Raw genomic sequence first — 27639 nt, 5'->3', positions numbered from 1 at the left:
ACTATTCTATAAGAGGCGCCTCAAAACAGTGCCACGACATAGACAATTCTTATTATTGTAGTTTCAGGTTGCTTTTTATTCATCCTTTTGGTATTTTACATCATAATGGAATCCATAGCAACTGCTATTGAGTTGGTGAAGCTTGTTGACATTTTATGGATCATGCAGCTCCCAGGAGAACTGAGAATTGGACATAATTTTGAAACGCAACCTTTTGTAAAACTCCTTAGCCAGATCTGATGTGTTTCCACCAGGCAAACCAACACTAGCATGTACCCTGGCCAGGACGGGCCTCACCAAGGGGTGCATGGGGAGGCAATAACTGCCTTGAAAAGTACAAAGCCAAAGAGGGACTAAAGGCAGCTTTTCAGTGTCCAAATATTCCTCTTCCTTCTGCATCCCTAATGAGGATAACTTTCTTATTCACTTCATGAATATAGTCATGACCTTTGCAGCTGTTCCTTGCAAATTAACCCCCCCCCCCTTGCAACTTTAGCACTTAACATTGGAGCTGCAGTGATAGAGGAGGAGTAGCCTAATGGTGAGTGCAGTGGACTTTGATCTTGGCAACCTGGGTTCAATTCTCACTGCAGCTTCTTGTGACCTTGAGCAAGTCACTTAACCCTCCATTGTCCCAGGCACAAAAAAACTTAGATTGTAAGCCCTTTAGGGACAGAGAAAGTACCTGCATATAATGTGTACAGCGCTGCGTACATCTAGTAGCGCTACAGAAATGATTAGTAGTAGTATAGGGGAAATGTCCCCCAATTCAGGGGGTGTTTTCCAGATTATTGCTACATGATGGAAGGATGTGTATACCACTCTGTTCCCACAGCGCCTGGCAGTTTCTGATAAGACCACTATCTCTGTTTCGGGTTCTTATGCACTGGCCGTGCTTTGCGTAAGAACAGTGAAAAGTGATCCACTCATGAAACCAGGATCTCAAAGCCCTGATGTCACTGCTGCACCATTTTGGTGCCCTAAACAGAATGATTGAGGCCACCACATGCGCTTCTATTTCCATCTCTCTGATGAACCACTTCCCACATGCTTGGAGCTTGCCATTTTAATGTAACTTCTGATGTTACATCTCCTCCCCTAGTCCTATTCTTTGGCAGAGAAATTAAAAGCTTGAACAATCATGCTCCTTATGTTTTAATTTTTATTTATTTGTGACATTTATATCCCGCATTATCCCAAACAAGTTTGAGTTCAATGTGGCTTATAATAAACAGTATTGGATACATAACAATGAATAATGCATAAGAAAGTAATTTGTTGTAAGGAATCCGATTTTAAATTACAATATCATAAACATACTGGGATAGCTGTGGATGTTTAACATTTAGAAAATCTATTATGAATGAGAAATTGTACATGAAGCAAAGAGAAAGTTAATGGTAACTAGAGTAATAACCAATTCAAGTAATAATTAATTGTTTGAGATATGGTTGTTCTTTGTGAGGGTTTGTTTGAATAGGAACGATTTGAGGATTTTGCGGAATCTAGTATATTCCTGTATATTTCTAAATTTGGGTGGTAAGGAATTCCATTATTTGGTTCCTAGGTAAGTGAAGTCTGCAGAGTGGACAGTTTTGTAGATTGCTTTTTTGTAATTTGGGAGGTGTAGTCTGAGAGAGCTTCTTGCCTCATATTCAGCGTTTCTTTGAGGTAAGTTTATTAATGGTACCATATAGTCTGGAGCTGTGCCATGTAGTATTTGAAAGATAAAGGTGCATAATTTGAAGGTGGTTCTCGCTTTGATGGAAAGCCAGTGTAATTTGATTAATAAAGGGGATATATATATATATATATATATATATATATATATATCTGATTTGCATATAAGAAACACAGCCATGGGTCAGATATTGGAGGTAGGCATGATTGAGGTACAAATGGATATGCTTCATATAAGTATAAAAACAGGTCAAATAGGAATCTGTTTTCAAAAGGTTTATTTATTTATTTCATATGCTTTATATACCAAGTATCCAATTCCTCTTTTGGGAGACTAATGTAAAAGTTAGGTACCCAAATTGGCCCCTTTGAAAACTGACTAGAACTAATGACCTAAAAGTGGTCAGTTATATGGACTGAATTAGATGGAAAACAGGTTAGGGACTTAGGGACCCTTTTACTAAAGCTTAGTGCGTGTTGATGGAATTAGTGTGTGCTAAATGCTAAGAAGCCCATAAGTATAAAATGCAAGTAGTGCATGTTAGTAACTCTAGCTGCTGGTTTCCTAAATCTAGGCAAATTAATTATAAGCCAAAATGTAGGAATCTGAAACATTTCCTGCAAATTAGGAACCTAAGGGGGGTCCTTTTACCAAGCTGCAGGGAAGATTGACCTTAGTGAGAGCCCTTATGCAGGTTTTTCCTTGCCACTAAGGGGTCCTTTTACCAAGCTGCGGTAAAAAGGGCCCTGCGGTACAGCGGGGACCCTTTTTACTGTAGTGGATAATGACCATGTGCTAACATTGCTATTAGCGCGCGGCCTTTAACAAAAATTAGTGCATGAGCGCTTACCACCACCCATTTTGTAGGTGGTAAGGACTCACGTGTTAATCTGTGCTAAACAGTTAGTACCCGGTAATGTAGATGTGCTGATAGGTACATAAATGCCCACCAGTGGCAATCCTTGGTCAGGTGCCACTCGGGGCGGATTGCCGCTGCGCACCCCCCCACCGGGTGCAGCGGTGTCCGTCCGTCCCCGGATGCAGCATGACACCCCCCCCCCAGCGCATCGACCCCCCCCCAGATGCATTCTTACCTGCTGGGAGCAACCATGCGGCTGTCGGTTCCGCTGGTTCCCTGCTCCCTCTGCCCCGGAACAGGAAGTAACCTGTTCCGGGGCAGAGGGAGCAGGGAACCAGCGGAACTGACAGCCGCACGGCTGCTTTCTGCACCTCTCAAGCGGCGTGCACCCAGGGCGGACCGTCCCCACCACCCCGCCCTCGGTACGCCACTGATGCCCACTCTCCACCTTGAAATGCCTCCTCCACAGAAAAAAAATTAAAAATTTTTTTCTCAGTGCTGTTTGTATGTGTAAATGTCAAACTTACTGCAGGATATGGGAGTTCGCCCTGTGGTAAGCCCTTTTAAGCTACATTAGGTGCACGTAAGTGCCTCACGCAGCTTAATAAAAGGGCCCCTCAGTGAAGCACTTGCCATTCTTTTTTCTTTTTTTCAAAATTGACCTCTTATTCTTGAAACAACTCAGATTCTGTGTGTTTTTATCATATTGTTGTCACTGGGAATGCCCATCATATTGGGCATTCCCAATGGCAACAATGATATGATAAAAACACACAGCATCACAGTTAGAGGCCTAGTGGTTAGAGCACTGGTTTTGCAATCCAGAGGTGGCCGGTTCAAATCCCACTGCTGCTCCTTGTGATCTTGGGTAAGTCACTTAACCCTCCATTGCCTCAGGTACAAGCTTAGATTGTGAGCCCTCCTAGGACAAAGAAATATCCAGTGTACCTGAATATAACTCACCCTAAGCTACTGCTGAAAAAGGTGTGAGCAAAATCTAAATAAATATTTTGGGCAGCTTCACATACTACAATAAAGACTAAAAATATATTCTCCAATTTCCCATGGATGTGGAGGTCAAATTTGCCAGACTGTATAGCAGTTTCCATGCCAATAAACTCTGAAATCCATTAATAGAGCAAGGCAAAACATATCACAGCTCTTTTCCTTTATTAAATAAGTAAGTAAGTAAATAAATAAATAAATATAAAAGCTTCCACAAGACTCAGATGATTGACAGCTAGCATTAATAAATGCGTGCAACTGTATTAGCTTGTGCTAATGCCATTAATGTATATTATCAGTAGCTAGGACCCACTGCATAATATGGGATCTGTGGTAAAGTAGTGCATTATTTGACATTAGTGCATGTTAGTAAAATTAGTTGTCTGCATTTTTCCACTTGCATTTCATACAGTATATATCTCAATATATTGTACAAATATATTTCACCCCTCTTGTAATGTCTAGGGGCACATACAGCATTTTCAATGTGCCCTGGATATATGATAGAGGAATGTAGCTCTTCTACCCCATTTGCTAGGTCAGTTCAAAGATATTTGGCACCCTAGGCAAACTGTCAGCCTTGCACTGGTCTTAATTATCCTTCAGGTCCTTAGGCCCTCTCCTTGGGTTGATTTTAATTGTTGAGTTAAATTATCAAAATCTCAACACCCCTCCCTCCCTCCTAGAACAATCCTGTAAAAATACATAATTGAGCATTATGCTTTTGGGCATACTTCTACGGTCAATGCCCTGATTGTAACTGTGGTGGGGATGGGCTGGAGTGTAAATTTTAAGGGACTTCAATGTTAGCTTCAGAACTTTTCGTACAAGAACAGTGCTGCTCAGACTTCTACGGTATGTGCCCTGAGAATGGCAAGAATAAATCAAACTTGGGCATACATATAAAGTATCACATACCATGTAAAATGAGTTTTATCTTGTTGGGCAGACTGGATGGACCATTCAGGTCTTTATCTGCCATCATTTACTAAGTTACTATCGTTACCATGCAAGGAGATCCCTGATGAAGTCATCTCACAGGGTGATGCCTATTTATACTTGAGACTAGCTGTGGTGTTCAGAGGTGGAACATATTTTGTACTAACAGCCCAGAGGGTAATAGAGGATGGAAAAACCCTGGCTAATTTTAGGGGTGAAAGTCAGGCTTCTGGGACCTAGCTCATTGCAAAAGTGTACTGTCTCTTTAACCCATATAGTTATTCTTTGGCTGAGATATTTCAGACTGCTACAAGAGCATGGTTGGTTTATGTATTTGTTTCCCTCAGCATAGCTTATCAGCAGTGCCTAGAATGAACAGACACTAAAAGGCACAGTGAGATGAGAACATCTCTGATTTACTATCACAGAATAGACACCTGTGTTGTAAGCATGCTTTTTCATATTTCTGCATTTTCTTATTGACTCCAGGAATCTCCAGTATAGTCTCTACTTTGTGATCTTGCTATTTGGGACTCCATTTTAGGTCATCTGCAGTAATATCTACAGGTATACTCTGTTAATACTTTGCTTAGAATTTTTGCTTGGGACACTTTGCTGAAACATCTTGTATGCAGATACTAGAGCCCAGTCCTGTACAAGGCTGTTGCCCTAGTATTTCCCATGGCAGGGACAGAAAAATGTCCCCACTGTTTCTGCACATCTGTCTGCTGTGATTATCTTCTAATTGTGCTGATTGTCATCTGATGAATAGCAGCTATGCCAGCTCCCTGTGATTGCAGATTTCTAATAAACAGCTAAGTACATATATCTATCCTGAGGTGTGTGATATGGGTTTGTTTGCTCCTTGTAAAAGAGTCATGCAAAGAATGTGCTGCATTTGGTGTCAGATATAGGATGGCTCAGCTTTCAGATGTAAATATTCCAGACTATTAGGGATATTTGTGGTTTAATTATGCAGCCTTGGGATCATGTGCATGGCAATTGAAGGGAGTCTATTAAATGTTTTCTGAGATAGTGTAGCTGTGACAGACATTTTAGTTCCATGCAGAAAGCTTTAAATTCTAGGCAGGCACAGAACAGCAGAATAGCAAAGGAACAGAAAATCACCAAATGGGCAAAGCTAGCACTGGTTCTTCTGGGGCAACTTGTGTGACAAACTGGGCATCTCTCGTGGCTCGACTGAAAATTGATGCTGCTAAAGCATTTTTGGGTCAATGAACCTTCATGGGTGATTTAATATTTCTTGTGGCTTGGCCAGGGATTGATGTGTTTGCTCCCACTGTGAAATTAACAGCCGTCTCCTGTCAGCAATCTGTGATGCAGAGACACTCCTTGAGTAACAGAACAGAGAATTTGCAGAGATCAAGGAAACAAATTACTCACTAGAGAGGCATTACAATTAGCTGCTGAGTGAGTATAGGATCAAGAGAGAAACTGTGTGTTTTATTTGCATGCTATGTAATGATTGAATGCAGAAAATTTAAAAGCAATAAGAATTATACTCCACAATAGATATGAGAGTTAATCGGGGCTCTGGCTTTTAGCTTCTAGGGGAGTGGAATATCACAAACACAAACAGTGACGATTCTTTTTCAGCAGAGATAGAAAACCAGCGAAACAGTGCTGGTAAAAAAGAATTCATTAGCAATGGTAACACAAAGATAGAAACACTCTCAAGATTAAAAGGAATTTGTAAATCAGAACAGTTACAACTTCCGTAGCTAAGAAACAGAACTTTGAACTTCTGACTGAAGAACTTGTAAACTCAGCCACTGAACAGACATTATACAGCACAGAAAAAAATGTCCTCAGAAAGCTGAGGGCATTTACTGCTCCTTTGAGTAAGCAAGTGCAGAATAAAAATAGCATTTTATTTGATTTGAAATCTGTTCAAATGCCGAATAACATTTCAAAAGCAGAAAGGAAAGTAGAAAGAAACACAGGATGGAAAGGGGAGATTGGTATGCTCTCAGAAACCCAATATGGGAGTGGAGGGGTGGTAGTCCTTGAATGATTTTCAGAGGATTGTGTTCATGTGGAGCTGGCTAAACTAAAGGTGGACAAAGTGATGCGCGCAGATGGCATACATCTGAGGGTACTGAAGGAACTTAGAGAAGTTCTAGCAGCTCCACTGGCTGACCTTTTCAATGCTTCTCTTGGTCCTGGAGGACTGGAGAAGGGCAGATATGGTACCTCTCTACAAAAACAGAAGTAAGGAAGAGGTTGGGAACTATAGGCCAGTAAGTCTGAATTCTGTGTTACGTAAATGAATGGAAACACTTTTAAAACAGAAAATAGTAAAGGTTTTGGAATTCAGTGGATTACAGGTGCTGAGGCAGGTCTTGTCAGACAAATCTGATTAATTTCTTTATCCAGAGAGTTGGATCGAGGGAGAGCGCTAATTGTGGTGTATTTAGATTTTAGCAAAGCCTTTGACATTGTTCTGCATATACGACTACTAAATAAACTAAGTATCCTCATTATGGGCCCTAAAGTGAATGATTGGGTTAGGAACTGCTTGATTAGAAGGTGACAGAGGGTAGTGGTAAATGGAGCTCATTCTGAGGAAAAGGATATTACCAGTGATGTGCTGCAAGGTTCGGCTCTTGGGCTGGTTCATTTAACATTCTTGTAAACAATATTGCTAAAGGGCTTTCTGGTAAGGTTTGCCTCTTTGCAGATGATACCAAAATCTGTAATAGGGTAGACACCCCTAATGTTGTGGATATCATGAAGAAGGACTTAGCAATGCTAGAGGAATGGTTTGGAATTTGGCAGCTTAGATTTAATGCTAAAAAATGTAGGGTCATGTATTTGGGCTGCAAAATCCAAGGGAATGGTACAGTTTAGGGAATGAAGAACTTTTGTGCATGAAAGAGGAGCAGCACTTGTGTATGATTATATGTGATGATCTTAAGATGGTCAAATAGGTAGAAAAGTCGATGGTACAAGCTAGAAGGATGCTTGGGTGCATCAGCAATATCACGCTGCTGCACAAGAGATCAACTGAATATCACTGGCACCTGCATAAGCCTTGGCTTCTCCCCAACAAGACCCCTGGCCCACCCCTGACAGGCCCACTTTTTGGGGGGCTGGTCAGTGGCGATATTCAGCGGCACTACCCGGTTTAGTGCCGCTGAATATCAGCGGTTGGGCAAGGACAGGCGAGTTAAGCGAGCCAGAGCCTCTCCAGCCCACTTAAATCACTTTGTATACCGGCCTCATTAATTGTAACCAAAGGAAATGCTTTTGGTGACATAATGGATATGATAGATCAATGTATCCATAAATTCGATATATGTAATTGCAAAGATGCTTAAGTGTACATTTAAATATTAAAAATCTTTCATGAAAAAAAAGAAACGAAAATTACTCACTCTCCATGCTGGTAAAAATATGGGCTATTGGTTCTTTGAGTTTGTGTAATTTTCAGAACTTGTTGTTCTGATTTAACTGCAGTTGCTCTTTTGCCATTCCCCAGAAGCTCCTGCACTAGATGATTGCCTAGTTTGCCTAATGGCTAAGCCGGCCCTACCCATTTTCAATAAAAAATGGTTTTTCTTTCCACTTGAATCTGATTCTATCATTGCAACCTACCACAGAATTGTCAGAGAACACATCAGGATTATTCTCATAGATGAATTTCTCCACTCGCTTCTGGCGTAGTTTGAACATTTTGGATCCTTTATTGGTGAGCAGTGACAGTTCCTCCAGCATGATATCCCTCGGGACGCTAATCTTTTTTCCTAGATTCAGATTGGTTTCATATTCTCCTGCTCTGGAGGCTGCAAAACACAAGCATCACAACTCAGAAAATATCTTATAAAAAAGGTACTCAAAAAAAAAAAAAAAAAAAAAAAAATATATATAATAGATAACATGGATTAAATAAATCAAAGCCTTGTCTTCCAAAACACTTTTTCTAAATCATTTATTATTGCATAATAGCTAATTTGTTAGCTCCTAGCCTAGAGGGCTGTGGTAAGACTGCACAAGCAAGACAAGAAGCAGTAAATTGTCAGTAGTGTCCCTACCAGCAAAGTTACGTGCCGAATTTTCAGCTGACACAAAAAAAAACTTATTTTCAAAAATGAAGTACCAGTATAACTTAAGGTTTTTGAATATCAGTTTGTTACACCATCTACATTGGATGCCCATTAAGTCTGAGGGGGTGGGGATGGGAAGATTTGAAACAGGGCTTATTTGATTGGCTTTTTACCTGAGCTTAATTTTTATGATAGATGTCTTGAAATAAGAATCAGTAACTCTCAGACTTGACCCAACTCAATTGATTGCTCTCAACATATGAAAAATGTTATCCCTAAGATCATTATAAAAGTCATGATGGTTGATTGCTGCCTCATAAATCACTGTAAGAGAAGTAACTTGGTTAATGTTCAAAATAAATGTAATACATCGCCACCTTACCTATTATCAGCACTTTTTTTGCTTATATATGCTTGTTTAAATTTCGATCACGCTATTCTTTATGTCATCTCCACCTTACCTTTATCAGCACTGCTTTCTACATATATCTACTTGTTTAAACTTTGATTACGCTATTCTTTATGTAATACTAACTGTTATCTCCCAATCTACTATCTACCAATAACAATACATTGTAAGCTACATTGAGCCTGCAAAGAGTTGGGAAAATGTGGGATACAAATATAATAAATAAATAAAAATACTGTTTCTTATACACCGATACCCAGCTATTATGTTAATGCTAGGCCAATTAATAACAAAACAGCAATACTTAGAGATTTGTTAATAGACAATCAACCAGGTTTCTTGTTTTTAATGGAGACATGGTCAATGACTAACGAAGATCCGAATCTGAGAGACATCTATCCCCCAACTTATAGAGTAGTTCATTTACCAAGATTGAGGGGATTTAGAAATGATTCCATAGTGACTTTTTAAAAATTCTAAATCCCTAAGGGGTCCTTTTACTAAGGTGCGCTGAAAAATGGCCTGCGCTGGTGTAGACGCGTGTACAGGATGCATGCGGGTCTGGTGGTTGGGAGGCGGGGATAGGGCTGGGCAAACTTATATGGTCTGTACCAGAGCCGGTGGTGGGAAGCGGGACTGATGGTTGGGAGGCGGGGATAGTGCTGGACAGACTTGTATGGTCTGTGCCAGAGCTGGTGGTTGGGAGGCAGGGCTGGTGGTGGGGAGGTGAGGATAGTGCTGGACAGACTTGTACAGTCTGTGCCAGAGCTGGTGGTTGGGAGGTGGGGCTGGTGGTTGGGAGGCGGGGATAGTGCGGGGCAGACTTATACGGTCTGTGCCCTGAAGAGCACAGGTACAAATCAAAGTAGGATATACACAAAAAGCAGCAAATATGAGTTATCTTGTTGGGCAGACTGGATGGACCGTGCAGGTCTTTTTCTGCCGTCATCTACTATGTTACTATGTTATTTTTCAGCTCACGTGCAATAAAGACCTTTTTTGCCGAAAATGGATGTGCGGCAAAATTAAAATCAGCGCACATCCATTTTGGGCCTGAGACCTTACACAGCCATTGACTTAGTGGTAAGGCCTCACGTGTTAACCGGGCGGTAATAGTCAGTGTATGTATACTGCCAATTACTGCCCAATTAGCACAACACAGTAGAAAATAGAAATTATTTTCTGCCGTGCATATTGGATGCACGTAGAAATTAGAATTACCACTAGGGGCACGCAATAGCTGGGTGGTAGTTCTAATCTGATTTGCATTGTACACATGTATGCACCTACGCATCTTAGTAAAGCCCCCATAAATTCTTTAAGTACAGCATGTTTAGAAATTAAGGATGATGCTTTTGCTGATTCATTGGGTAGTATTTTAGTTTATTGTCCCCCAGGGACCTGGTCAAAAACAAGATATTTTTAATGACTTTGCTAGTTCTAATTTTTAAAATTCTGACCTTATTTTATTTAATGGGTGATATTAATTTACATTTAGAGAACAATTTAGATTCAAAAACTAATGACCTATTAGGATTTTTTGGACCTCTTGGTCTTTTCTGTCTCAATAATCGAGAAACACAAGAGAAAGGGCATACCTTGGATTTAATAGCACATTTTAGCCATGAATCAAATAATTTTTTGGTATAACTAAACACTTAGCAATCTGTACCTTGGTCTGACCACTATCTATTAGATTTCACTATAAATTGGAAAGACAACTATATAAAAAAGCAAAAGGTGGTCTAAAAGTCCAAAAAATAGTGTAATATTTAAGGAAAGAAATGGAACCCACTGATTTTTGGAGTAAGGCAGATAAATTGTTCACTACTGATAAACAACAGGTGGATGTTATTATTAAAATTTGGAATTTAATAAGCATAGACATTTTAGATGAGATAGCTCCTCTATCAGAGAAAAGGCGAACCATTAGGGAATCATAAAAATGGTTTACAAATGATTTGTTACTACTTAAGCAAAAATGCAGAAGATTAGAAAGGATATGGAGAAAAACTCATGCCCCAGATGATAAAAACAATTGGAAAAATGCAGTCAAGATATATAATTTCAAATAACTTGCAGAAAAAAAGACTATTTTAGTGTTAATTGGATTAGAAAACATAGATTCAAAAACTCTTGAACCTAGTCAATTATTTAACGATAGAAGATATTATCACTCTGTCTGGTCAGATTTCCCCTACTGCAGATTATTTAGCTTCCTACTTCAGGAGGAAAGTAGAATCACTTAGGGGTCCTTTTAACAAGCTGTGGTGTGGTTTGCTGTGCATTGAGGCCCCCTTTTACCACAGAGAGTAAAAAGACTTTAAAAAATGGAAATGGCCGTGTGGTAAGTTAAGCACTTGCCACATGGCCATTTCTTGAGGGAGCCCTTACCGCCTCCTATTTACTGCGCTAATCCAGTGGTAAAAAAACTATATTTTCCAAGCACCATAAATGGCGTGCGGCACACACTGGAACTGCCGCCATGCTCCTGCAGTAGAGCTGATTTGCCAAGCACAATTGCTGTGGTAGCCCTACCATGGCTTTGTAAAAGAGTCCCTCACAGATCAATTAAATTCTAGTATAATTGTTAGAAACTTTAATACAAGATCATCTGAAAGTCCAGTAGACAGAATATTGAATAATTTTTCCTTAATTACAGATGCTGAGGTACAACTTTTGTTTAGAAAATATTCAAAATTCAGTGGACACATGCCCTTCCTTCTTAGTAAAAACTTTGACTCCAAGTTTTATAGATGTGCTGAAATGCTGGTTAAACACCAAATTTCAAGCAGGGAATTTCCCTAATTTTTGTAGTAATATAATCGTAACTCCTATACCTAAAAACACAAAGTGGGAGTTGCAGGATGTGACTAATTATAGATCAGTTGCCTCCAATCCTTTTTTTAAACAAAATTATAGAGGGCTGAGCTGCTAAACAACTCAAGATCTATCTAGATAAATTTAATATCTTGCACTCCTCCCAATCGGGATTTAGAAAAGACTTCAGTACAGAAATAGTATTATGTTCCATTTTGGGTGTCCTCAACTGCTTTTCGTCGCGGGGATGACCAAAGTTCACGGGGGCGTGTAGGAAGCATAGCGAAGACAGGACTGGGGCGTGCTTAACACATGGGTGACCTTGGCCAATAATGGAAAAAAGAAGGGCGTCCCTGACGAACACTTGGCCGACTTTACTTGGTCCTTTATTTTTACGACCAAGCCACAAAAAGTGCCCTAAATGACCAGATGACCACCGGAGGGAATCGGGGATGACCTCCCCCTACTCCCCCAGTGGTCACTAACCCCCTCCCACCCTAAAAAAAGATTTTTAAAAAATATTTTTCCAGCCTCTATGCCAGCCTCCATACCCAGCTCCATGACAGCAGCATGCAGGTCCCTGGAGCAGTTTTAGTGGGTACTGCAGTGTACTTCAGGCAGGCGGACCCAGGCCCATACCCCCCTACCTGTTAAACTTGTGGTGGTAAATGTGAGCCCTCCAAAACCCACCAGAAACCCACTGTACTCACATGGCAGTGGTGTACAGTTGTGGGGAGTGGGTTTTGGGGAGCTCAGCACACAAGGTAAGGGAGCTATGCACCTGGGAGCTTTTTCTGAAGTCCACTGCATTGCCCCCTAAGGTGCCCAGTTGGTGTCCTGGCATGCCAGGGGGACCACTGCACTACGAATACTGGCTCCTCCTATGACCAAATGGCTTGGAATTGGTTGTTTCTGAGATGGGTGTCCTCGGTTTCCATTATGGCCGAAAATCGGGGATGACCATCTCTAGGGACAACCATCTGTAAGGTCGACCTAAATGTTGAGATTTGGGCGTCCCTGACCGTATTATCGAAATGAAAGATGGCTGCTCATCTTGTTTCGATAATATGGGTTTCCCTGCCCCTTCGTGGGGACGTCCTGTGAGGACGCCCTCAGGAAAACTTGGGCATCCCATTCGATTATGTCCCCCCATGGGCCCTGTTTACTAAGGCACGTTAGCGTTTTTAATGCACCTACAATTAGCGCACGCGCTAACCGTGTAAGCACCTAAAGGGATATTATAGGCACGTCCACGATTAATGCATGTACATGGTTAACGTGCATTAAAACCATTAACATGCCTATAAAGCGGCTTAGTAAACAGGGCCCTGTTTAAGGTGAAGATGAAAGGAATATTATCAGAGACCTGGCAGTCTCGATGTGGGGTCCCACAGGGATCCCCACTTTCCCCCATCTTATTTAATATCTTGATGTATTCACTGGAAGTCAACTGGATCAGATAGGTGTTGATTCATTTATTTATACTGATGATATTTACCATAATGTTTCCCATACCACAAGACGAGGATGCTACTCTAAAAAGGTTAAAGGAATAGATAGTTGGGTCTTAGCCCACAGACTGAAATTAAATAGCGAAAAGATAAAGTTCCTGCTAATTGGAAGCTCTGATCACATTTGGACCCATCAAGATTCCCAGATTAACACAGAGAAATATAAATTTGATACCTCTGTGTGGATTTTAGGAATTCTTAGAGATAGTCAAAATTATCAAAGGGCCTGATATTCAGTGCTATTTAACTGGCCAGGAATGGCTCCTGATGAGGAGTGGAGGAGTAGCTCTTGGTTAGTGCAGTGGACTTTGATCCTGGGGAACTGAGTTTGATTCACACTGCAGCTCCTTGTGACTCTGGGAAAGTCACTTAACCCTCCATTGCACCAGGTACAAATAAGTACCTGTATATACTATGTAAACCACTTTCAATGTAGTTGCAATAACCACAGAAAGGCAGTATATCAAGTCCCATTTCCCTTTCCCGGCTGGTTAAATATTGCTTAGCCAGCTAAGTCCTAATATTCAGTACAAGATAACTGTTTGTCTCCACTGAATATTAGCGCTTACCCCCAGATTCCATATAGCATCCAAATCAGCCCGGATTCTGTAACAATGCATGTAATTTAACAAGCTAATGAGCGCTGATAACATCCCTTAACAAGCAGTAATAAGCACTAATTGGCACTGGTTAGAATTTAGATGAACAACTCAATAAGCATATTCTGTAACGATGTGCGCCAAACTTCTAACGTGTGCAGGCAAAAAGGGGTGCAGTTATGGGCAGAGAAATGGGTGTTTCGTAGGCATTCTGCAATTTACATGCCTAGTTATAGAATATGACCCAGTGTGCCTAATTCGCATTGGACATTATATATTCCTTTATTTCCTTGTCCCTTTTTGTACCTGTTTACTCTAACCTTACCTGACCCTTATTTTAAACTGTATTTGTTTAACATCTACCGGACTTGGTGATCGCCTTTACGGTATAATGTAAGCCACATTGAGCCTGCTAATGGGTGGGAAAATGTGGGATACAAATGTTACAAATAAATAAATAAATAAATCTACGTGCTGAGAATTACACCACATTTTCATTGGTGTAAATGGATGCACATAGATTTAGGCATTGAAATATCAACTAAGTGCATTCTAGAATCGGCACCTAAATCTAGGCACCGATTATAGAATATGCTTAGTCGGCACTGATTTCAACATTGATTTTTTTAGGTGCCATATATAGAATCTCCCCCTTAGTGCATAGTTGGCTATCTGTGAATACTCAAGCACTGGCCGGCTAAGCTTAGCAGGCAAATTGGACTGCATAAATAGCAGTCCTTTCTTTGCCTGCTATGAACTTAACTGGCCAGTGCTGAATATCCACATAGCTGGTTAAGTTAGAACCGGCCAACCCCCCCCCCCCCCCCGCGCCCCCCGATATTCAATGTGGTCACCAGAAATGGCATGGCATTGAATATCCAGGGTCAGCGCCAGCAGTGGCAGCCAACCACAGTGCCTGCCACCGGCTGAATATCGGGGTAGAGGGGGGAATTCTTTTGTGCTATTAAGGAAACTGAGTAATCAGGGAATATTTTGAAACATCTGTCTTTAGATTGGTTGCATAATCATTGCTACTGTCTCAAATGGATTACTGTAATATTGTTGTCATTCAGACTGTGCTAAAGCTTTAATTAAGAAATGACAAACAGTCCAGCACATAGCAGCCAGATTACTAGTTTCAGCTCAGAGGTTTGACAGTTCACTCCTATTTTCCTCAAACTCCATTGGTTACCAATTGAGGCTAGGGTTAAGTTTAAAATATGTATGATGGGTTTTAAAATTCTATATAGTTCTGCTCCACTTTGCATGGCTCATTTTATAAGACTGTTAAATGGAGGTGGTGTACGGTGTTTCCGCGAACAGATTATCTTAAGTTTTCTGATATTTTTTAGTTAAATATAGTAAGATACTATCATCATCTTTCTTTTATCAAGCAGTAACAGTGTGGACTGCACTGACAGTCTCAATTAGAATGTTGAGGAATTATTTGACTTTTTTTGTTTCAAACTTATGTTTTATAGAATCAAATAATTTGATTTGGGAATATGACAGTAACTTGATCTATGGTGGTGAAGGCAGTTAGCTTGGCAGAGTTTAAAAAGGGGTTAGACGGTTTCCTAAAGGAAAAGTCCATAAACCACTACTAAATGGACTTGGGAAAAATCCACAATTCCAGGAATAACATGTATAGAATGTTTGTACGTTTGGGAAGCTTGCCAGGTGCCCTTGGCCTGGATTGGCTGCTGTTGTGGACAGGATGCTGGGCTTGATGGACCCTTGGTCTTTTCCCATTGTAGCATTACTTATGTACTACGTTGGGGTCCAAGAAAACAACAAGGCAGACGATCCGCAAACTCCAAGATGGAAAGCAACAGAGCAGATCAGTGGAAAATCAACATGAATTTTATTTTAAAAAACTTTAAAAAGCCCGACACAGGCCGTGTTTTGCCCAATAGGGCTGCGTCAGGGGCTACAAGAAAACAAATAAAGCACACAAATAAACTGATAAAAGTAAAAACCCAGCTGAAAACATATTTACACCATGACAGGTGTACGAATTTAGAATATATAAGTGCATGCCACAAATATATAAAATATATAATAATATTAATAAATAATAATATTGAAAAGTAATGTAAAAAGCTGTATATATACATACAAAGGTGAATTAGATAAATATATGACCAAACATGGCAATTGTGAATATAAATAAATAAATAAAATAGACTATCATGTTAAAGAATACATTCATAGTATTAACTTTCACTAAAATAGGTAATACAATAGGTATTGAACGGTATGTGATCAATAATTACATATAAAATATATCAATCAGAATACAAAATAATATGATTTTTAATAACACCAATTTAAGGTATTAAATACAGTTTATAACATTTCTTATAGAGCGTTATCTGAGACAGAAAAGAGTATTTTGAGTAAAGGCTTGTCATTTATACCAACACAGCCTGTGTCGGGCTTTTTAATGTTTTATTAATAAAATTCATGTTGATTTTCCACTAATCTGCTCTGTTGTTTTCCAACTTGATCTATGTTGGACAGTAGATATTTGGCTATGAATATGGTAATAGTATGGTTATTGAAATTCCTTAGCGGTGTCCAAGCCTATTCTCTTATTTGTCATCTGCATAGAACCTAATCAAGGTATCTGCGAGCTATAGGAATTAAGATGTCATGTAATTTAAAAAGGCTCCAGTGGTGATGCAGTGAAATATGTCCCAGTGAGCCTGATGTTGATTCCCAGGAAAATGATAGAAGCTGTTCTCTTTAGATAAAAATTTACTGACCATATGAATAGATACAGCTTTATGGGAATAACTCAGCATGGGTTTAGCAAAGAGAAGTCTTACCAAATTATTAGACTTATTTATTTATTTATTTATTTAGATTTTGCTCACATCTTTTTCAGTAGTAGCTCAAGGTGAGTTACATTCAGGTACACTGGATATTTCTCTGTCCCAGGAGGGCTCACAATCTAAGTTTGTACCTGAGGCAATGGAGGATTAAGTGACTTGCCCAAGATCATAAGGAGATGTAAGCAAATGTGGATAAAAGATATAGGAGGCAATTCTAAAACTGTGTGCTAGAAATTAGGTGCCTCAGTTTTGCGAGCTGTGCAATGATTCTATAAAAACACATTAGTGTAAGTCAGAAGAAATGTGCATATATTTATCTGCTAACCCTGAGACCTGGTCTTTGGCATTGTAAATGTTGATGCCTAAGTTCAGTATTTACACACATAACTTACAGTATTCTGTAACCTGTGCATGAATGTGGAAGACACACCCATGCCCCTCCCATATGTACACTCCCCTGGCAGTTATGTGTTAACCCCCAAATTCTATGGGAGGGCACCTTAAGTCATGTGTGTTAATTTGGCCATGTGCTGATAATTGGTACTTAACCAATTAGCGACACTAATTGGCTTTAATTAGAATTTATACACACAACTTTCTGGGCGTATTCTATAATGTGGTGAGTGTAAATTCTAATGCGCACAGTTGAAAAGGGACGTGGCCATGGGTGTGGAATGGGCAGGTTGTGGGCATTTCAAAAAACTATGCTCACTATTATAGAATACATCTGATCTGCATCTAACTTAGTTGTAGCTATTTAGGCCTGATCTTAGGTGGCCTAAATGGGTGTGCCAAAGGTTTAGACACAAGAATGGAGAGTAAGCATATTCTATAAACTACTCCTAACTTTAGGCATAGTTTATAGAATCATGCTAACCGAGTGGTTTTACGGCACCATATATAGAATTTCTCCCTAAGCATATTGTGAGTGTATGTTATAGAATACCGGTCTAATACATACATGTGTAAGTGTGCATCATACACACATATGTGCTAGTATTCTCTATCATACTTGCACAAATGGTGCCTAGTTTTAGGCACACTGTTATAGAATGAGGGGGATAGTGTATTTGACAAGATAGAATTCTATAATTTACACTTGCACCTGCGTTCTCAACCCATGTGCACCCCCATTAGCAAAGTGGAGTGGAGGAGTGGCCTAGTGGTTAGGGTGGTTGTTGGAATTTATTGTATTTTTACATGCATTGCCTGTCACCTATTATTTCTCTGTGATTACTCTGTGACCTCTGATGTGAATTACTTAGAGAGGTCACACAGCTATGCAACTTCCTGTGGGGGTTCAGACACAGCAGATGCAGCACATGGAGCACATGGAGCTCATGATCTCTCCTAACCTGAGAGGATCTATGGTGGTGTGAGCATCCATTACCATCTAAGCACATGGAAGGAGCTGATAAGACAAATGTATAGTAATATGTATATATAAGCCTGTCTGATTATAATCTAACTGCAAACTGTGAGTAAACAGATGTTTTGTTACTTCAACTTTAAAGTGACTCAGCAGTGAATTATTCAGGGGTGAATGAGAGAGAGATGAAGAAAGAAATTAACATTTCTAAAGCTGAAGCTGTGTGTACTAAAATCTGCTAATTATTTACTACAAATAATCCAACAAAAGGGTTAAGGGCCCAGGGCCAGGAATTGAAAAAGAAGAGAAATATTACCAGGCAGAAAAAAAGGCCACATTTTTCTCTTAAGTTTTAAAGGAAAGATTCAGTCTGTCTCTCTCTCCCCCCACACAGCAGACAGAAGGCTAAGAAAATGGCTGAGGGAAGAAATTCACTATTGTTCTATTCTCTCAAGGTGCCTAATTAACTGAGTTTAATTATCAGCAGTGGGAACTAAGATTCATATGTCTCCTTCGAGCAAAAAGATTGAATATATGCTTAGACCAAGACAGAACAGCTGAAAATATGGCTGAATGGGACAATGCAAACTATTATGTGAAGTGCATGCTTTTGGAAGCTCTCTCAGAGAAACAAGCCATATTAGTGGAGGGAAAAGATACACCAAAGGACATTTTATATAAACTGAGAACTATGTATGCAACTACATATGCAAAGCAGCAACCAATTTGGTTGGCAGAGTTGAATGAAACCAAATTAAGGGATAAAAGTAAATGTAATGATCACATTATGCATCTTATGTCTTCATTTCAAAAGCTAGAACTTTCTGGAATTCCCATGTGTGATGCATTGAAAAGAGCATTTCTTTTTACCTCACTATCAAAGAAGTTTGATGTTTTTAGGTCTGTAAATGAGGCCATTGAAGGGCAATCTTTTGAACAGACAACATCAAAACTAAGGCAGGAATGCATAATAAATGATTCTGAGGAGATGTGTTCTCAAAGCAAGTCAGAGAGAAATGAAACAAATTTCTTGGCAAAGAACAGAGGAAGGCGGAGCTATGGGAAAACTCCACCCAAGGGCAAGCTGATTTGCTACTCATGTGGAAAGGAGGGACATGTATCTAAATGGTGTAAGGAAACACAAAACACTCCCTCTAGCTCACCTAAGCCAATGGAACTAAAGAATTTTCAAACCAGGAAATGTATGAAGGACAAAGATAAACACAAGGGCTTTCTAATGGCAGAAAAATCTTTGACTATGGTAAATAATAATTCAAATGAAAGTACTTGGATTTTGGATTCAGGGAGCACATGCCATTTAACCAATTGTAAAGATTTCTTTCAGGAAATGTGTCCAGAGGAAGGTATTCTTAAAACTGCAAACGCAGGGACTGCTAAGATCCAAGCAAAAGGTATTGGATTCTTAAAATGCAAAGTGTCTAATGAAGTTAAAGAAATTCCTGTAAGTGATGTCTTGTATATTCCCCAAGCAGTTTGCAATATGCTTAGTGTATCTACATTAGATAAGAAGGGATTTGTGATTCATTTTGAAAATAGTAAGTGCACAATCTCTAAAAATGATGAAGTGTATGCTGAAGCTTTTATGCATAATGATGTTTATAAACTGAGCATTTCAGGTGAAGCCTCACATATGGCGCAAGTAAGGAAGAATGATGGTAAATGTAGTCCGGAAATCTGGCACCGCCGCCTGGGACATCGTGATTTTAAGGTGATCCAGGATCTTTACAGTAAGCAACTAGCCACAGGCATTCAGATAAGTGCAAATGCTGGTAAAATGGAGAAATGCATAGACTGTGTTACTCAAAAAGGTGTGAGACCCTCATTTCCTGCATACACAGGAAATAGGAGTAATAAAGTGCTGGACTTAATACACAGTGACTTATGTGGACCGTTTAATATCCCATCATTGGGAAATAACAGATTTGTGCTAATATTCTTGGATGATTTCTCTAGATATTGTGTGGCCTATTTGCTGAAAGAAAAAAGTCAAGTCACAGACATGCTGAAGAAATACGTAGCCATGGTGAGCAATAAATTTGAAAGAAAACCAAAGGTTCTTCAGACTGACAATGGTGGTGAGTTCACTTCACAAAGCATGCGCACATTTCTAGAACAAGAAGGCATTCAGCATATCACAACAGTAGCTTATACACCAGAGCAAAATTCTGTTGCAGAGAGAAAATTTAGGTCACTTGTGGAAATGACCAGATGTATGCTGTCAGATAGCAATCTCCCTAAAAGACTATGGGGGGAAGCCATTCTCACAGCAGTGTACCTACAAAACAGAATGCCAACTAAAGGCGCTGAGCGCACACCACATGAGACATGGCATGGTAGGAAGCCAAACCTGTCACACATAAGAACATTTGGAAGTACAGCATATGCTCATGTACCAAAGCAAAGAAGGCATAAGCTGGATTCCACAACAGAAAGGGGCATTTTAGTTGGCTATGCTCCAGGACACAAAGGATATAGAATTTTGAATCTGAAAACTGGCATTGTTGGCATAAGACATGTTACATATTTTGATGAAAACAAAAGGGTTGATAAAGGCTGGATTATCCCAGATGAGCCTTATCATCCAGAATATGAAACTAGAACCATAATAGACATGCCAGTGTATATAAATGCCATACCAAGGCAGATGTCTGAAAGCAACTCATCTGTATCTAACGAGGAACAGGCAGAGGAAGCAGACACAGAAAGGATCATTGAAGAAGACAGTACAGTTGGAGAAGGGGAATCAATTGGAGAAGAACTCTCAGATTTAGAGGATGCGGAAAGGTCAGACCAACCTGTTGTCAGACGCTCATCCAGGGAAAACAAAGGTGTTCCACCCCTAAGACTGTCTTACTTAACAAAGTCAGCAGAAGCTCAAGAGCCCTTAACATGGGATGAGATTGAGAAAATGCCAGCAGAAGAAGCTGCTGAATGGCATAAAGCTGCACAAGAAGAAATTGATGCATTGGATAAAAATAATACTTGGATTCTTACAAAATTACCTCCTGGCAAGAAAGCTATAGGATGCAAATGGGTATTCAAGTTAAAAAGGAATGCACAAGGAAAAGTGGAAAGGTATAAAGCCAGATTAGTGGCAAAGGGATATCTTCAAAAATATGGAGAAGATTTTGATGAAGTGTTTGCACCTGTAGTGAAACACACGACAATAAGAACACTTCTGAGCATTGCAGTCTCAAAAGGCATGCAAGTCAACCACGTTGATGTGAAAACAGCGTTTCTTCATGGAGATATAACTGAAGACTTGTACATGGAACAGTCAACAGGTTTCATAAATACAAAACAAAGACAGCTAGTGTGTAAATTAAACAAAGGTCTTTATGGATTAAAGCAAAGTGCAAAATGTTGGAATGAAAAATTGCATGAAATATTGACAAATTTAGGATTTAAGCAAGGTGAAGCAGATAAATGTTTGTACACTAGGTGCACAAATGGACAATATGCATACATTTTAGCTTTTGTTGATGATCTGCTCATTGCAAGCAAAAGTGAGCAAGAGTACAAGGACATTGTAAAGTGTTTAAACCTGAATGTTGAGATAAAAGAACTTGGTAATGTGTCATACTATCTTGGTATAGAAATTGAGAAACAAAATGATGGTTCTTATCTTCTAAGCCAGAAGCAGAAAATAAATGAGCTTATTGAAAGTTTAGGTATGCAAGATGCCCAAGTTGTAAGCACTCCCATGATCACTGATTTTCTGAAGGATGAAACAGTAAGAGAACCTTTACCAGATAACATCCAATATAGATCAGCCATAGGTAAGCTTTTATATCTAGCTACCACATACAGGGCTGATATAGCAAATGCAGTAGGAATTTTGAGCAGAAGGGTCAGCTCACCTACCAAATCAGATTGGACTGCAGTTAAAAGGATGGTAAGGTATTTAAAGGGTACCATTGATTGTAAATTAAAGATTTCAGCCAATAGTAATCCAAAACTAATATGTTACTGTGATTCAGATTGGGCAGGGGATCATTCTGATTATAAATCCACAAGTGGATATGTGTTTATGTATGGAAATGTACAAATTTCATGGGCCAGTCATAAACAAAGTATTGTGAGTTTGTCTTCTACAGAAGCTGAATATGTGGCAGCATCGGAAGCGTGCAGAGAACTGATGTGGATTGAAAAACTTTTGCTGGATTTTGGTATAGCTGAACAGAGACCAATCCAGATAATGGAAGATAATCAGAGCTGCATCCGACTGTCACAGAATGACAAGGTTCAGTCACGTACCAAGCACATCGCAACGAAATACCACAACGTGCGAGAGTTGGCGAAAGAAGGGGTCATCAGTCTACACTATTGTCACACCAGTGAGATGACAGCTGACATCATGACCAAACCGTTACCCAGAGAACATTTTGTGAATCTGCGTATAAAGCTTGGACTTTGTATGAATAAATAATTGCATGACAGTTATGCATGAGAAGGGGTTTGTTGGAATTTATTGTATTTTTACATGCATTGCCTGTCACCTATTATTTCTCTGTGATTACTCTGTGACCTCTGATGTGAATTACTTAGAGAGGTCACACAGCTATGCAACTTCCTGTGGGGGTTCAGACACAGCAGATGCAGCACATGGAGCACATGGAGCTCATGATCTCTCCTAACCTGAGAGGATCTATGGTGGTGTGAGCATCCATTACCATCTAAGCACATGGAAGGAGCTGATAAGACAAATGTATAGTAATATGTATATATAAGCCTGTCTGATTATAATCTAACTGCAAACTGTGAGTAAACAGATGTTTTGTTACTTCAACTTTAAAGTGACTCAGCAGTGAATTATTCAGGGGTGAATGAGAGAGAGATGAAGAAAGAAATTAACATTTCTAAAGCTGAAGCTGTGTGTACTAAAATCTGCTAATTATTTACTACAAATAATCCAACAGTGGTGAACTTTGGTCCTGAGGAACTGAGTTCAATTCCTGGCCCAGGCAGCTCCTTGTGACTTTGGGCAAGTCACTTAACCTTCCATTGCCTGCCATGAGTGGGAAAAAGTGCGGGGTACAAATAAAAAAAAAAGTACTCACCATGAAATCATGGTGCATACTTTTCTGCACTTAACCCATCTAAATGACTAGAATACCACCACTTACGCACCTTCATGCCACCTGAAACTAGGCTGCTCCTTAATGAATGACCCCTTTACACCCTAATTCATTAAAAAGTGCTAAAAAATGTGCATGCAAATTTGGGCATTTACCCAATTTCATGTGCAATTTAATTGAATAATAAACTAATTAGCACCAATAATAGGCTTAACAAGCAATTATTGGCACTAATTATATTCAATTAACATGTAGCACATAAATTTAGGCACACAATCCATGCCTAAATTTTATGCGTGAGTCAGAAAGGGGTGTGTGGAAATGGGAGGGCCCTGGGTGGATTGGGGCAGATCAGGGATATGACTTTTAGATACATACATCATTATAGAATAAAGGAAAGGGAAATGGGATTTGATATACCACCTTTCTGAGGTTTTTGCAACTACTTTCAAAGTGGTTTACATATATTCAGGTACTTATTTTGTACCAGGGGCAATGGAGGGTTAAGTGACTTGCCCAGAGTCACAAGGAGCTGCAGTGGGACTTGAACTCAGCTCCCCAGGATCAAAGTCCACGGCATTAACCACTAGGCTAAGCCTCCACTCCATTTTTAAATATAAGTGTGGGCATTTGCACCACGTTTTCGTGTGTGCAAAATAGCTACACCTAAATGTAGGCGAGATCCCTGGGCTTAAGTGCTATTCTATAAACCATGCCTAAATTTAAGTGCACTTTATAGAATACTGCAATGTGCTTTTTTTTCAGCGACAAGGTTTTAGGCATCATTTATAGAATCCCCCCCCCCCCCCCCCTTAATGTGGAAAAGTACAAATTCGATGAACACAGAGAAAAGTAATCCCAATTACAGATTCATAATGCTGGGTTCTGTTTGGGGAATTATCACCCAAAGAAAAGATCTAGGTCTCATTGGCGGCAATTCTATAAAGGATACCAAATGTTATGCGCCAAGGTGCAGTGCATTGAGCGCAAATTCTATAATAGCATCTGGGTGTCCAGTTTCTATTGTAGAATACTAGCATAATATTTATTTATTTATTGGGATTTATTAACCGCCTTTATGAAGAGATTCACCCAAGGCGGTGTACAGCAGGAACAGTTTAACATAAAACTTAGAATTTTGTTAACAGCATAGCAATTGTAAAATAAACATAAATACAATAAATGAGGTAAACTTGAAAACAGAAAATTGAAACCTAATAATATAACTACCATGAAACAGTATCAAAAATATACACATTTAATAGCACTGGAATTCAAATGCCAGAGACATAAAACAATGATACTAATGATACACCTAATAAGCATACATTAGAACATTCATCTAACAGATATGATGCTGCAGATTTTCTACAATTTTCAACTTGAAAGAAACGAACCCATGATGTTATTACACAGAATATATCTGGGATGTTGATTTATCTGATCCTAATGTATTTCAGCTGTGCATTCGACCTTATGGACCTTTTGTTGTGTATCTGCGAGATGTGGAGAGATGGGTGTTAGTGGTGTTGTGTTATGCTGGATTGTCATCTTTTTGGCTGTTTTCTCAGTGACGATGGCAGGTTTTCTGTTGGGCAAGAGGACTAGAATATGGGGTACTCAAAGAAATATTCTTGTCATTAATATTATTTAATAGCTTTATGAAACCACTGATGAGACTGCTTTGAAGACAGAGTGGAGGAGTGGCCTAGTGGTTAGAGCACTGGTCTTGCAATCCAGAGGTGGTCGTTTCAAATTCCACTGCTGCTCCTTGTGATCTTGGGCAAGTCACTTAACCCTCCATTGCCTCAGATACAAACTTTTATTGTGAGCCCTCCTGGGACAGAGAAATATCCAGTGTACCTGAATGTAACTCACCTTGAGCTACTATTGAAAAAGGTGTGAGCAAAATCTAAATAAACAAATTGATGATATACAACTAATCATTCCAGTGGGCAGAGACTGGCCCCATAGCAGCAGGAAATAACATGTAGTGCTTCTCCTGCTGCTAGTCCAGCAGGAGCCCAGGTGCTTTGGCACTTGGCACAAAGATTGGGACTCCTATCACTTCTCCAAAAGATCATATTTAGTGCAGAATTCTCCATCCAATTGATCCTAAAACATTTTCTAGCCAGTGAGAAAGCTTTCCTTGGAAACAAGGTAGAATATATTTTCCTTCTGGTAATCATTCACTTCCTCTGCATTATCCAGAATACACAGATGTACAGGTTTAATTACCGTCTGTTCAGTTACTGTATTCATAAATCTAACATTTAGAAATTATCTTACAGGATCAGATACAGTGGAGAATAAAATGATCTATAAATGGGAATAACTAGTGAGGTAATTACCCCCCCCCCCCCCCCCGATTTACAAAGCTATGCTAGCAGCTGTTGGTGTGGTAATACCGACACAGCCCATGCATTAGTGGCTTTGTAAACAGGGGGGTAAATTTGCTGATGACATAAAGTTATTCAAAGTTGTTATATCACAAGAGGTTTGTGAAAAATTGCAAGATGACCTTATGAGACTGGGAGACTGGGCATCCAAATGGTAGATGATGTTTAATGTGAGCAACTACAAAGTGATGCATGTAGGAAAGAGGTACCCAAACTATAACTACGTGATGCAAGGTTTCACACTAGAAGTCACCACCCAGGAAAAAGACCCAGGTGTCATTATTGATGATATGTTGAAACCTTAGCGGAGGCTAAGAAAGCAAATAGAATGTTAGGAATTGTTAGGAAAGGAACGGATAACAAAATACAACATATTATAATGCCTTTGTATCTCTCTATGGTGCAACTGCATCTTGAATACTGTGTGCAATTCTGATCACTGCATCTCAAAAAAGATATATAGCGGAATTAGAAAAAGTACCGAGAAGGATGATGAAAATGATAAAGGGGATAGGATGATTTCCCTATGAGAAAAGGCTAAAGAGCTTATTTATTTATTTATTTGTAACATTTGTATCCCACATTTTCCCAACCATTAGCAGGCTCAATGTGGCTTACATTATACCGTAAAGGCGATCGTCAAGTCTGGTAGATGTTAAACAAATACAGTTTAAAGTAAGGGTCAGGTAAGGTTACAGTAAACAGGTACAAAAAGGGACAAGGAAATAAAGGAATATATAATGTCCAATGCGATGTAAGTTATTAATGCATTGCAGAGTTGAGGCATTTAAGTTGGGTCAGTAGGGTAGAACAGATAGGTCTTTAATAATCGCCTGAAGTTTTGATGGTCGTGAATTGTTTCCACACTCTTTGGTAGTGCATTCCACATTTGTGTACCTAAGTAAGAAAAATTCGATGCATATGTTGATTTGTATCTGAGTCCAATGCAGTTTAGATAATGGAGGTTCAAATAGGTACATGACGCTCTGGTTCTGTTTCTGGTCGGAAGATCTATCAAGTCAGTCATATATCCTGGGGCATCACCGTAGACAATCTTGTGGACCAAAGAGCAGATTTTGAAGGTAATGCGATCCTTGATTGGGAGCCAGTGCAATTTTAATCGGAGAGGTTTAGCGCTATCGAATTGTGTTTTATCGAATATCAGCCTGGCAACTGTGTTTTGGGGTGTCTGGAGTTTCTTCATAAGCTGTACTTTACATCCCGCATATAATCCATTGCAGTAATCTGTGTGGCTCAGAATCATTGATTGTATCAAGTTAGGGAAAATTTCCCTCGGGAAGTAAGGTCTTATACGTTTAAGTTTCCACATAGAATGAAACATCTTCTTTATAATGAAGTTAACTTGGCTCTCAAGTGTAAGATGGCTATCAATAATAACACCTAAGATTTTGAGGTTATCAGAAATAGGAAGAGAATAAACAGGAGTGCTTAGGGTTGTGGGTTTATAATTATTGTATGGGGATGAGAGGATAAGACAATGTGTTTTTTCAGTGTTTAGTTTTAGTTGAAATGAGTTAGCCCAAGAATCCATGATGTTCAGACAGCGCGTGATTTCATTGGAGATTTCAGAAAGGTCATGTCTGCAGGGGATATAAATTGTAACATCATCTGCATAAATGAACGAGTGAAGTCTTTGACTGGATAAGAATTTGGCCAAAGGGGACATCATTATATTGAAGAGTATTGGTGATAATGGGGAACCTTCAGGTACTCCGCAATGTGCATTCCACGGTGATGAAATGTTTGTTTTTGATTTAACTTGGTATGTTCTGGTGGTTAAGAAACCCTAGATCCTTGAGCTTAGGGCTCTTCAGCTTGGAAAAGAGACAGCTGAGGGGAGATATGATAGAGGTCTTTAAAATACTGAGTGGAGTGCAACAGGTAGTTGTGAATTGCTTGTTTACTTTTTCTAAAAATACAAGGACTAGGGGGCACGCAATGAAGCTATTAAGTAGTACATTTAAAAAAAAATTGGAGAAAATATTTATATATTCACCATGTAATTAAACTCTGGAATTCATTGT

The 27639-nt window shown here is 39.4% G+C and overlaps 1 protein-coding gene across 1 annotated transcript in view; it reads right to left on the bottom strand.

The window, feature by feature from the left end:
* The window catches only part of MYOZ1 (myozenin 1), an 86239-nt gene that overhangs the window by 29869 nt on the left and 28731 nt on the right, over positions 1-27639 (bottom strand). The window contains exon 3 of the mRNA XM_030203401.1: positions 8103-8290. Coding sequence (XP_030059261.1) covers positions 8103-8290 — 188 coding nt within the window. The remainder of the gene's footprint in view (positions 1-8102; positions 8291-27639) is intronic.

This window comes from Microcaecilia unicolor, chromosome 5, assembly GCF_901765095.1.
Source record: "Microcaecilia unicolor chromosome 5, aMicUni1.1, whole genome shotgun sequence".
Lineage (NCBI taxonomy): Eukaryota > Metazoa > Chordata > Amphibia > Gymnophiona > Siphonopidae > Microcaecilia > Microcaecilia unicolor.
The sequence above is the reverse complement of the archived record's forward strand: the minus strand, read 5'-3'. Positions and strand labels throughout refer to the sequence as shown.